This window comes from Hoplias malabaricus, chromosome X2, assembly GCF_029633855.1.
Source record: "Hoplias malabaricus isolate fHopMal1 chromosome X2, fHopMal1.hap1, whole genome shotgun sequence".
NCBI lineage: Eukaryota > Metazoa > Chordata > Actinopteri > Characiformes > Erythrinidae > Hoplias > Hoplias malabaricus.
In genome coordinates, this window is record NC_089819.1 from 17,812,345 (window position 1) to 17,825,066 (window position 12,722).

Consider the following 12,722-nt stretch of genomic DNA (forward strand, 5'->3'; position numbering starts at 1 on the left):
TGCACTCCAGCTGTCTCTCATCAACTTCCCAGCTATCTGGTTACTATGGACACAAGGAGATTTCATTGCTATAAAAAGCACATTCAATTTTGTTCACATCTTGCAGAGCGTCTTCAAAATCTTTTTCATGGAAATATCTATGTTTTATTATGCACCAATTTGTCCTTTGGATCTACAGCAGTTTGTCTCTGGGCATGGTATCAAAGTATTTCACATATCGGGAATGTGAACATAAACGGGATGGGGACCCTGTCTGATATTACATCTAAATCAAATATTATAGTGACACACTGTCATTGTTTGAACAAATGTTCCCCAAAAAAGTCAAATTAATTTTTGATATGAAAAAAAAAGGTTTCAATATATGTAAATGGAAGGAAGATTTTATTCTCAGTCATTTTGAATGATCTATATTTGTCCATTTGTCAAAATTATTTTTTTGCTATGATTAAGACTTGGAATAGTTTTTGATGTAGATTGTGCACTAAAGTAAAGCACTAATTTCATGTAACAATTAATCACCTTAGGCCTAATAATAACAATAATCAGAGGAATGTTGATACAAGAAGGCCAGCCTTTCAAGCTGTTAGAACATATCCTGAAAGCCAAAAGCAAATCATGATATCACTTGACAGATATATCCTCAGACATGATGAATTTTAGACACCCGTGGAACATCAAGACACATTAAAATTCATCTTTTCCAAGACAAAATCTTTCCATATAAAAATTATCGGAAAAAATGTCATAGTGAATTAAGTTGATTAATTATCAACAAAATTATTGTGTAGTTGAGAGAGTGCTGATGATGTAGAAAAATGAACTAAACCTAGTGGATTTGTTGTGTTGCCTAAGAAATAAGTGCAGGTCGTGTTTAATTTAGCATTATTTGGTTATTCTAGGGCTATGCGATATATAGAGGACATAATGTATCTTTACAGTATAAGGCAGATGCTGCTCCCTAGAGCTATTTACAACTGTGCCCAAGGACTCTTACTGGTGTACTGTAGTGTGCTCACCCGAGCACTGATTTGAACCCTGGTCTGCCATGCCGAGTCAGCACGTTACCCACCATATTACACTGACCATTGCAACATATGAGCTTCTGAACTGTTTTTGCTCAACACTAACCCTAACATTAACATCTATGCATTACAGACTGCCAAGTCCTATAGTTTCCAGACACTGTTTATACCCAGCTAAGAACTGCGCTGTGACCTGCCTCAGTCCGCACCATTTATCTAAATGTAAAAGGGGAATTCCACAGATGTCCCAGAATGTCTCAAAAAATTGAACCATTATGTTGTGAACCATGTCATCCATTGGTTTTATGTGTTATAGAGACACTTAGTCAGAACTGCTCACAGCAGCATTGATAGGAACCAGATGTCCGAAACATATAATGTCATAAAGTAAATTCCCAGAATATGAGAAGGTTTTCTGATTAGATTTTGGCCTAAAACATGTTATTGAAAAAAAAAACCTTCATCTTGGAAGTATGAATGCAGGAGGTTCTAAGGCATAGGCTCCAATTGAAATTGTACTTTCCTGTGTTATCATTATGACACACTTTGATCATTTATCAAAGACCCTGTAGATTGAATGGTCTTGGCTACATCACAACCTTGGTGCCTTTTACCATCACTGTAAAGAAATTACATGAATCATTTTATATTAAACCACTCTGAATGAGTTTATTTACATTAAAATGAATGAATTATACAGAAATGTATACATTCGTAAGTGAATTTCCCCTTTTTGTGTAACCATTGCAACAGTTCCAGAAGGGTTCATAGGTTACAAATAAGCTGATGTCTGCCTGTGTATTGTTGTCCAAGAAGAAAAATAATGTTTTACATTGATGTTTTTACGTTAATTATGTTATTTAACATTCCAATAGTAACGATGCAGGAAAGGCCATAATCATACAGTATCCTAGTTACTGAAGCCTTAAATCTTTATGCACTTGCCCCAAAATGCTAAGTTCATCTTGTTTCTAAGGAGTGGTGTCTTAGTAATAACTTTCTCAGATATGTTCTCACTAGATGAAAAGACATTCTAGTTCATTGCAGTCATTGAAGAAGTACAGGAAATGAACAGTGCTTTATATTTCCACACGCTGTCTCAGCTTCTTGCCATCAGTTCCCAATTGAGTGACAGAATGTCTCTAGTTTGGAAAAGTGGTATGTTTATGCTCAGAACGAAAGCCCACTTTAAGGAGCACAGCAGAAATGAACAATAACGGAAAAGAAGGATGTATAAGTGCAGAGAAACAGATGGACAAGAACTTGTACAGACCTGATTACACTCCCTGGCCCTGACAAAACAAACGGTTTGCCCACTTTCTGAGACATGTGAAAGAAGCCACTGCTTTATTTTTCAAACAGACACTAATACAACATCATTGAACAGCTCAACTTGCTTAGAGGAGAATATCCTACAGCAGTTTTGCCCATTCATATTGAAATTATAATGAATGGTTCTGTCCAGGCTGCTTCTTGAATGAGGCACAACACTGGGCAGCCAATCAGAACAGTGCTGTTACATAAACCCTGTTTTAAAGACACAGTAACAAACACTGAGCCTATTTAATTCTAAATAAATAGGAAAGACTGAAGAATGGTCAAGTTAAAACGAATTACTTCTGAGTTTGGAACATAAATCAGCACCAACGCTATGAGTGCACCAGCTTCTTTTAAAATTGCCTGAAGCATATTTCAACAATACTAACTGGTGCCTAAACTCTAAACAACTTCTGTGAGCTTTTGCTCAGGATTGCTCATTTAAGAGGTTATTTTTAATAGAATATTTTGTAATGTATAAATGGAAGTCAGCTTGAAACGTTTGCGCTGAGCAATGCACAGGCCAGATTCTTTGTTCCAAAAATACACAACCACTTGCTTTATGTGGGTGAATAATTGTCAGTCAGGCTGTTGCGGTTGTCTCCACTGTGATGGCATGGGACCTTCTCTTAAAAAAGGAAAGCCATAAACTGTCAGAGGAAAATGATGTCACTGTCTCTAGGAGAGAAACTACCCACTGGCCCTGGTAGCAACAGTTATGCATCAAGAAACTCATGCTCAGATGATATCCATAAAGCAGTATAGGTTTTCCCATTCAATGTAGTTCCAATCTGTGCTGATGGAAGTTAAAGCTTCTCTGTAAATGGAGAGAGAAGCTCAAAATTTGTGTGTATGCAGAACATGAGACTCCCTAAATGAATGGAGGATAATGGATGGAACAGGTGGAACAGTAAAGCAGGGAAGTTGGAGCCTCTTTAGAGAGCAAACTGGGGGATTGATTTATCTGGCTGATGTACAGGTCAGTTCCCAAAGGGACAGTGAATAAATTACAGCAGTCACTTGGCCTGTGATGTGTGTGGGTTGAACCCTATATGTCCATAAGTCTGAAGAACCTCCTAGAAACTTAAATTAGTGAACTCAGCTACTTTAAGATACTTTAAAGTGGGTTGCTCTGATACAGCTGCACATGAACCTATTGCCCTGTTGCTACCGTGCTAAATGCTTTTTTCAGTAAGAGGGGTAAAAGGCCTAGACATTTGGCTGTGGAGCAGAAGAACAGAACTCTCTGTAGAGGTGTTCACGATTTGTAACTCCATTTAATACATTTGAGTTTAATTGTTGTGGCATGGGGCGGCACGGTGGCGCAGCAGGTAGTGTCGCAGTCAAACAGCTCCAGGTTCGATTCCCGGTCCAGGTGACTGTCTGTGAGGAGTTGGTGTGTTCTCCCCGTGTCCGCGTTGGTTTCCTCCGGGTGCTCCGGTTTCCTCCCACAGTCCAAAAACACACGTTGGAAGGTGGATTGGCGACTCCAATGTGTCCGTGTGTGTGAGTGAATGTGTGACTGTGTGTGTTGCCCTGTGAAGGACTGGCGCCCCCTCCAGGGTGTATTCCCGCCTTACGCCCAATGATTCCAGGTAGGCTCTGGACCCACCACGACCCTGAATTGGATAAGTGGTTACAGATAATGAATGAATAAATGGGGTGGCTTGAGTTGGTGTCTGGAGTGGTACGTGATGTACATTTATTTTGACTTTGAAAATCAAAATAATGTGTCATTTGACCAGTAACAAACTTTTTCCATACAATTGTATTAATATTAATAGCAACAACCATGAAAACAATGTCCAAATATATACAGCAAATACTACACAGCTACATCTGAAAGGAGAAAGCAAACAAAAAAGGATAATACGCCTAAAGTTATCCAGAAATGACATCACTATACAATGGCTTCATGACTCCTCTGACCCCTGGCTGAAGCTCGTGCACGTCCTGCCATGCATTACGCCCCCAGCGCCGGTGGTCTGCCACATCAGTGAAGTGAGACTGACGTCTTCTGAAATCAACCATCTGGTCCTGAACAGTCTTTACTGGCATCTACAAACAGGAGCCAGAGGCACAACAGTTTGAGAACATTAAATGCCAGTATGAGGTTAAGGAATATGGTTATGTACACACCATTTAAGCACAAATCACTTTTTATGTTAATCATATTTGTTTTATTTATGTATTCCACTGGCTACTAAATGTTTTCATATTAACTAGGATACCCCTTTGACTCACTGAAATATTACATTATGTTGAGCTGCTAGTGAGCAACTGTTGCCATGAAAATAGTTCACATTTCTCCACAAAGATGTGGTGATGTGAGACTGACAGCAAAACAGCACAACAATGAAAAATATCATTGCCAAAAGAAAACCAAAGCTTGATGAATTTCATGCTCACCTACAAATACACATTTGTATTTGTATGTACATATCACCCGTGTCAACTATTACAATACTATTACTGTCACGCAGGGGACGTGAGGAGTAGATTTATGGGAGGCGGACACACTCGCTACAACACAGATGATTTAATAAAGAGAAAACACAACAAACGAACTTGACAAGAAACACGAAATAGCATGACTAATAAACATAGGGTAGAGCAGGACACAGAGCAAGCTAGAGATACAAACACTACAAAACACAAACGAACTAGAGGGTCATGAAAGGAGTAAGAGAGCGAACGAGAAACCAGAAACGAGAAACAAGAAACAAACACTATAATAACGGCACGGCTTTACAGGCAGAAAGAAGGAAACGACACTAGAGGACTCGGGCAGGAAACAGGCAAGAGAGACGGGTAAGAGCGAGGACGAAAACACAACAAACGACAACGAAAACAAAATGACCGATACCAGGAAGTGAGGGAAGATGACTTAAATATACGAACTAATAAGAAACACCTGACACAGACAACGAAAGACAATGACAAGGAGGCGGAAACAAGGTGGAGCGAGGGCGGAGATAGGAAAAACAACAAAGACAGAGCCACATGGAAGGGGAAAATAAACAAGAAAGTGCCAAGATGTGACAGACGCCCCCCCCAAGACGCGCAACTCCCGGAGCGCAAAAAAATAGACTCTCCAGGAGCTGGCGCAGGAGGGGGCCAGAAGAACAAGACAAAAAACGAAACTAGAAGACTTATGATAGGACAGGAAATGGAGGTAAGAGACTGGACTTAAACAGACATCGGACAGAACTAGAAAGAACAGATGGGGAACGAGAGAAGACAGGAGTAGAGACAGGGGACTGAAAGATAGACTGGACATTTGATTGAACACTAAACGGAAACTGAGACTGGAAAGGAGCAGATACACGTGACGGGACTGGGAACTGGACATGGGTCTGGACAATGGGTTTAAACTGTGACTGAACATGAGACCGGACAGGACTAACAGGGGACTGGACTATTCTGGAAATAGAGGGACAGACACTGGACTGGAACATAGGCTGGACTTGAGGCAAGGGAACTGGGACCAGGACTTTTACAGGGATAGAGACGAACACGGTGACAGGTACCGGAACAGAAACAAAAACAGACACAGGTACAGGGACAAAAAGAGATACAGGAATCAGGACAGGAACAGATACAGGAACAAAGACAATAGGTGGTTGGTACCCAGGACTGGCATGTGTCTGTGGAGAAGTCCGAGAAGCCAGCCTGGGCACAGTTCTGGGGATCGGCCCCGAAGTCCTTGGGGCCGTCCTACGGGTTAGACCGGGAGCAGCCGTAGCCCCAGTCTCGGGTGCAGAAACGGCCGTAGCCACAGTCACAGGGGCAGAAACGGCCGTAGCCACAGTCTCAGGGGCAGAAACGGCCGTAGTCACAGTCTCAGGGGCAGAAACGGCCGAAGCCAAAGTCACAGGAGTAGGAGTGGCTGAGGGAGCCGCACTCATGGAGACAGGAGGTCCTGCGGCGACGTCCACTGAGACAGGGGAACCTGCGGCGACGTCCACGGAGACAGGGGAACCTGCGGCGACGTCCACAGAGACAGGCGGAACTGCGACGACGTCCACGGAGGCAGGCGGAACTGCGACGACGTCCACGGAGGCAGGCGGAACTGCGACGACGTCCACGGAGGCAGGCGGAACTGCGACGACGTCCACGGAGGCAGAGGGATGTGCGACGACATTCATGGAGGCAGAGGGATGTGCGACGACGTTCACGGAGGCAGAGAGATGTGCGACGACGTTCACGGAGGCAGAGGGATGTGCGACGACTTTCACGGAGGCAGAGGGATGTGCGACGACGTTCACGGAGGCAGAGGGATGTGCGATGACGTCCACGGAGGCAGAGGGATCTGCGACGACGTCCAGGGAGGCCACAGTCTCAGGAGCAGAAACGGCCGTAGCCACAGTCTCAGGGGCAGAAACGGCCGTAGCCACAGACTCAGGGGCAGAAACGGCCGTAGTCACAGTCTCAGGCTCAAAAGCGGCCGAAGCCAAAGTCACAGGAGTAGGAGTGGCTGAGGGAGCCGCACTCATGGAGACAGGAGGTCCTGCGGCGACGTCCATGGAGACAGGGGAACCTGCGGCGACGTCCACGGAGACAGGGGAACCTGCGGCGACGTCCACGGAGGCAGGCGGAACTGCGACGACGTCCACGGAGGCAGAGGGATGTGCGACAACATTCATGGAGGCAGAGGGATGTGCGACGACGTTCACGGAGGCAGAGGGATGTGCGACGACGTTCACGGAGGCAGAGGGATGTGCGACGACATTCACGGAGGCAGAGGGATGTGCGACGACGTTCACGGAGGCAGAGGGATGTGCGACGACGTCCACGGAGGCAGAGGGATCTGCGACGACGTCCAGGGAGGCAGAGGGATCTGCGACGACGTCCACGGAGGCAGAGGGATGTGCGACGTCGTCCATGGAGGCAGAAGGATCTGCGACGACGTCCACGGAGGCAGAAGGATCTGCGACGTCGTCCACGGAGGCAGAAGGATGTGCGACGACGTTCACGGAGGCAGAGGAATCTACGACGTCATCCACGGAGGCAGAAGGATCTGCGACGACGTCCACGGAGGCAGAGGAATCTGCAACGTCGTCCACGGAGGCAGAGGAATCTGCGACGTCGTCCACGGAGACAGAGGAATCTGCGACGTCGTACACGGAGGCAGAAGGATGTGCGACGACGTTCACGGAGGCAGAAGGATCTGCGACGTCGTCCACGGAGACATGAGAGACTGCGACGACGTCCACGGAGGCAGAGGAATCTGCGACGTCGTCCACGGAGTCAGAAGGATGTGCGACGACATCCACGGAGGCAGAGGAATCTGCTACATCGTCCATGGAGGCAGGAGGATGTGCGATGACGTCCACGGAGGCAGAAGGATCTGCGACGTCGTCCACGGAGACAGGCGCGGCCGGAGGCGCCGCGCTCAGGAAAACAGGCGCGGCCGGAGGCGCCGAGCTCATGAAAACAGGCGCGGCCGGAGGCGCCGCGCTCAGGGAGATAGGCGTGGCCGTAGGCGCCGCGCTCAGGGAGACAGAAGCGTCCGTTGGCGCCGCGCTTACGAAGACAGGCGCGGCCGTAGGTGCTGCTCTTCCAGGAACAGGAGCGGCCGTAGGCGCCGCTCTCATAGGAACAGAAACGGCAGGAGACGCCGCTCTCTTAAGAGCTTCCAGATCTGCCATGAGGCTTGCCAGCTTCTCCTGGCCGGCAGAAGGGACTGCAGCACCGTTTTTGGAAACAGGAGAGGCGGGCGCTGCACTCACGAAGACAGGAGCGGCTGGAGGAGCCGCGCTTACGGAGACTGGAGCAGCCGTTGGCGCCGTGATCTCGGAGACTGGAACCGAGACGTCCAGCGAGGCAGGTGCTTGTGCTGCTCGCCGAGCACGAGTTGAGGATTTATCGGGTTTAGGGGCACCGATGGGCGCACTCTTGAGGGATTCCCCCAGAGGTGCGCCCCTGTTAGCCTCACCTCCGTCGTCCTGAGGTAGGAGGCTAACAGCCCCTACCCTTAACCCCCCCCCCAAGAATTTCCCCGGACCTGAGGGGATAATCCTCCAGCGAAGGGGAGACTCCAGCCCGCTTTATCCTCCGGATCCGTCGATTCCCGCTGGAGCAACTACTCGATTCCTGAAACGAGTCCTTATGACGAAGATAATTATCCGCGCCGGGCATGTTCTGGAGCCGTTGACTCCACTCCGAGGCCACCCTTAAAGCCTCCTCCATTGGATCTTTGGGGCCTGTGCGGAATGGAGTTCTGCGAATAACACCTCTTTTAAACGGGTAGTCCGTGCTAGCTGTGTCCTTATACTGATCGGTCATTCTGTCACGCAGGGGACGTGAGGAGTAGATTTACGGGAGGCGGACACACTCGCTACAACACAGATGATTTAATAAAGAGAAAACACAACAAACCAACTTGACAAGAAACACGAAATAGCATGACTAATAAACATAGGGAAGAGCAGGAGACAGGGCAAGCTAGAGATACAAACACTACAAAACACAAACAAACTAGAGGGTCATGAAAGGAGTAAGAGAGCGAACGAGAAACCAGAAACGAGAAACAAGAAACAAATACTATAATAATGGCACGGCTTTACAGGGAGAAAGAAGGAAACGACACTAGAGGACTCGGGCAGGAAACAGGCAAGAGAGACGGGTAAGAGCGAGGACGAAAACACAACAAACGACAACGAAAACAAAATGACCGATACCAGGAAGTGAGGGAAGATGACTTAAATATACGAACTAATAAGAAACACCTGACACAGATAACGAAAGACAATGACAAGGAGGCGGAAACAAGGTGGAGCGAGGGCGGAGATAGGAAAAACAACAAAGACAGAGCCACATGGAAGGGGAAAATAAACAAGAAAGTGCCAAGATGTGACAATTACAGTACATGTTCGAGTCCTTTTGATATGGGATTGATTACAAAAGATGCAATTTTAGAGGGTCCTTGTAAAACTTGACTGCCCATGAAATTCTTGGACCCTAAACAAATAACACTCCTGAGCAACTTTGTACAGTTCTGTGTATCTTTATTTCCTTTTCAAAATGAAGAGTGACTTTGTGGAAGCAAGCTTTAACATGAAGCGCATGTAGTCCTTCAGGGCTCAGAGGTAAGCTGCCTGCTGAAGAAACTCTGCTACTGTGAGAATTACAGACCATATTACTCATATGGCAGCAGTTAGCAATAAAAAAGAAAAGATAAACAGTACAAATATGACTAAAGAAACACAAATCTCATTTGGGGTAAATTAAATGGCTAATTATATTTCTCAAGGTTTTACATATCCCTTATCAAAATGATTGTTAAATGGTACAACAAGCCTCACACAGAGCACTCTCTATGATCTTAACATTAATACGCTTTTTGGAAACTATGCTTTTGCCAAAATGTGGATATTATCCCCTTGAAAGCTGATATTAAGTCTAAATAAAAGAAACCTCTCAATAATAAACACATATAATTTCATGTACTCACTGTGTCCTTGATTGTAAAACGTAGGGGAAGGTAATCTAGTGCATATGTAGTACACAATTCCCTGTAATCAAATTTATACAATAAGCATTAGATTCTCGAGTAAATCTTATGTAAGCTCAGTCTTGTAAGGCAATCTGTACTGAATCTAAGTTTTATATTAGCAGATCTCCTAATAGTCAGCATAATTTAGATGCATATTAAAACTGAAACCCAGATTGGGGCCTATGCTAACAATATTCATCAATTTAAGTGTGAGATTAAATTCTCTTTTTCAGTATTATGGCATTTTAAAACGGGTGGAAGAGGCATGAGGAATAACAATTTTTAAAAATGTTGTTTAATTTGGTTTGTCACATAATGCAACAGAATGTATTAATGGTTTATTACAACCTATATTATTTAAGTGGACAGAACAAGAATTTCTTGCTATTCTTCTTGTAAGTGTTCAAGCACCTAATTCTTCTGAGCTCTGCTGAGCATCACCCTCTACTGGACTCCACAGTAGCAACAGCCTTGTCGTCGGTTGTTAATAAATAGGTGGGTATTCCACAAAGCAGGATTTTTACTAAGGTCTATTTGCTATGTGAAAGCTACCTTAGGAGACCAATTTATTTTTAACATACAGTCAGACTGAGAAAATTGAGCATTTAAAATTATTTTCTAAAATGATAATTATTAAAATATATAAAAATTAAATTAAATTAAAATAATTTAATACAAAAAACCTGTGCCCACATCTCTAAGAATTTGACTTAACCAGATATAGCTAAGTCAAGTCAAGCTTTACCAATAAAAGAAGAGTTAGGAGATCGCCCTATTGGACAATTCACACTGGGCTTTATATATCCAGCTAAATTGGAAAGCTCGACTAGTGGAATACCCTCTATCATAGAAACCACATATCAAAATAAAATAAAGTGCCTCAGTAGATGTCTTGCATATGTACATAACAGCAAGGCTTGGAATTCTACTTACATTTCATTATGCCCTGGTGGATGGCGGGGTAGAATGGATTGGCATCCAGTTATTTCTGCATCTCTGCAAAATAAATAAATACATAAAAGAAAACATATTAAAATAAGAACACACACTTTATATATATATATATATATATATATATATATATATATATATATATATATATATATATATATATATATATATATATATTTATATACTTTATCTATAATTTTGCACTGTTAATTTTGCAATGTGTTTAGCCTGACATTTCTCTCATTCAGTTTCTCATAGTTAAGTGTGTCAGAATATTTTTTGTTTACAAATTCTGATCTTTTGGTGAATGCTCCTTTCATACTTTTAATATTCACACACACACACACACACACACACACACACACACACAAAGTCTTATTGTATTTTGTGCATTGCTTCAAGAGTATGGACAAATCACAGATGAATGTTTTTATTGCATTTTACACAATGTCCTGACTTTTCTGGAAATTACATTTGTAAGATGAAACATTTGGTGATATTCTAAAACCTTTTAAAATAAAAAAAGAACATAAAAGGAAATAAAAGGAATTTTAATTATTTTATAATCTGGAAAAAATCTGAATAAAAATTATTTACCTGTCAAACACCAAGGTCTGGATTAAACCAGCATGCACCATAGATTTGGGAGTCTCTTTGGTCTCATAGTCCTTCTTTAAGACATACTGAGACATCTGTGTTTCAGCTGTTGTGCTCCAGTCCTGAAAAATTGGCACTGACTCAATATACCACAGAAATGAATGATTTCTAAACCTTTTATACGTGGTATATGTATGGCCTCTGTAGCTGTGCTGCACTTACAGCATCAATACACGTCCCAAAATATTTGTATGTAGACTTGTGTAATTTCTTCTGTCCATCTGTACATGCTGTGATATCATAATCTTTGGGTTCAGCCTCTCTGTGCTTGTGCCTGTGTGAAAATAAAGACATTATCATTTAGGACTAATATATTAGTAACGTACTTGCAATACTTACCAGTTAAAAATTAAAGTTGATCTGCTGTAATTCATCTCGACATAAACAGACTAGTGAATGAGTATGAAAGACCACTGAATATTTATACGGTATATTTATAGCTTTCAAAAACACTGAAGAAAGAAATTTTTGACAGGGCTTTAGCCGCGGGGGCTGAATTTCAAACGACTCTCTACTCCTTAGCTAGTACACTAGGTCAGGATACCATAACTCTCATTCAAAATAGTTTACTAAGTATACTGAAGATTCGTGCAGCTTATGGCTGAACATAAAAGGGTTTTCATTCGACATGTGGTACGTTATAAGCCGTCATTTTATTACCTGTAATGTAACATAGAGTGCAGTGTCCGTAGCCTAGGTAGGGAGCAGTGAGCCATTTGTAACTCAGCCTTTCAAAGTTCTTGGGTTTCTCTCGTTGTGTAACTAAGACGCGGTGTTACTATGACAAATGGGAGAGCGCGCACGCGCGACTGCCATATGAATGGATGAATGAAAAACTGAATAAGTAAAGGAATATTCTACACTCACTTTCAATTTTATAAGCTGCATGTACCATACAAGTACAGTTTGTAGTTCTAAATTTAAAGAGAGTATTGTCCATTTGTTGCTCTGCATATCATCATACCTGCTTTGTACATGAACAAGAACATGGGGACTACTCCACCAAGCAACTTTTCTCAGGTAGCCAGCTGCCCAAAGTTGAAGACTGTTCAATAGGAATCTACCTCAGCTCTGTTCCTATTGGACAGTCTTGACATTGTGTTTATCTCGCTAAACTGATAAGCCCCCCTTTCTGGATAACCACCAGGGTGAAAGGGGACTAACAAAGCATGCAGAGCCACAGGTGATCTGCTGTCTGTAAATGTAGAATTACAAAGTTCTCCTGTATGGTCAGCGGAACTGAGAGAATGGAAAATGTTTGTTGGTTTTTGGGG

At 43.4% G+C, this 12,722-nt stretch overlaps 1 protein-coding gene across 2 annotated transcripts; it reads right to left on the reverse strand.

Moving 5' to 3' along the window:
* Positions 1-3,980: 3,980 nt before the first annotated feature.
* Positions 3,981-12,227, reverse strand: LOC136677315 (cilia- and flagella-associated protein 95-like). Of its 2 annotated transcripts, none has more exons than XM_066654827.1 (6): positions 12,109-12,227; positions 11,611-11,722; positions 11,389-11,510; positions 10,774-10,836; positions 9,799-9,859; positions 3,981-4,400 (listed from the first exon to the last, which is right to left on the reverse strand). In XM_066654827.1, exons 1-6 carry the CDS (start codon positions 12,162-12,164, stop codon positions 4,224-4,226), a joined length of 591 nt encoding a protein of 196 aa, XP_066510924.1. In that variant the 5' UTR covers positions 12,165-12,227; the 3' UTR covers positions 3,981-4,223. The 2 variants fall into 2 exon arrangements, with proteins under 2 accessions (XP_066510924.1, XP_066510925.1); XM_066654828.1 differs by lacking the exon at positions 12,109-12,227 and adding an exon at positions 11,788-11,899.
* Positions 12,228-12,722: the final 495 nt, after the last annotated feature.

Excerpts from the sequence above, each read along its gene's own strand:
- LOC136677315 (XM_066654827.1), bottom strand. The coding sequence starts at position 12,164 with ATGGCTCACTGCTCCCTACCTAGGCTACGGACACTGCACTCTATGTTA. Across the intron at positions 11,723-12,108 it reads CACTCTATGTTACATTACAG|GCACAAGCACAGAGAGGCTG; the intron begins GTAATAAAATGA and ends ATTTTCACACAG. Across the intron at positions 9,860-10,773 it reads CCACCAGGGCATAATGAAAT|GGAATTGTGTACTACATATG; the intron begins GTAAGTAGAATT and ends ATTTGATTACAG.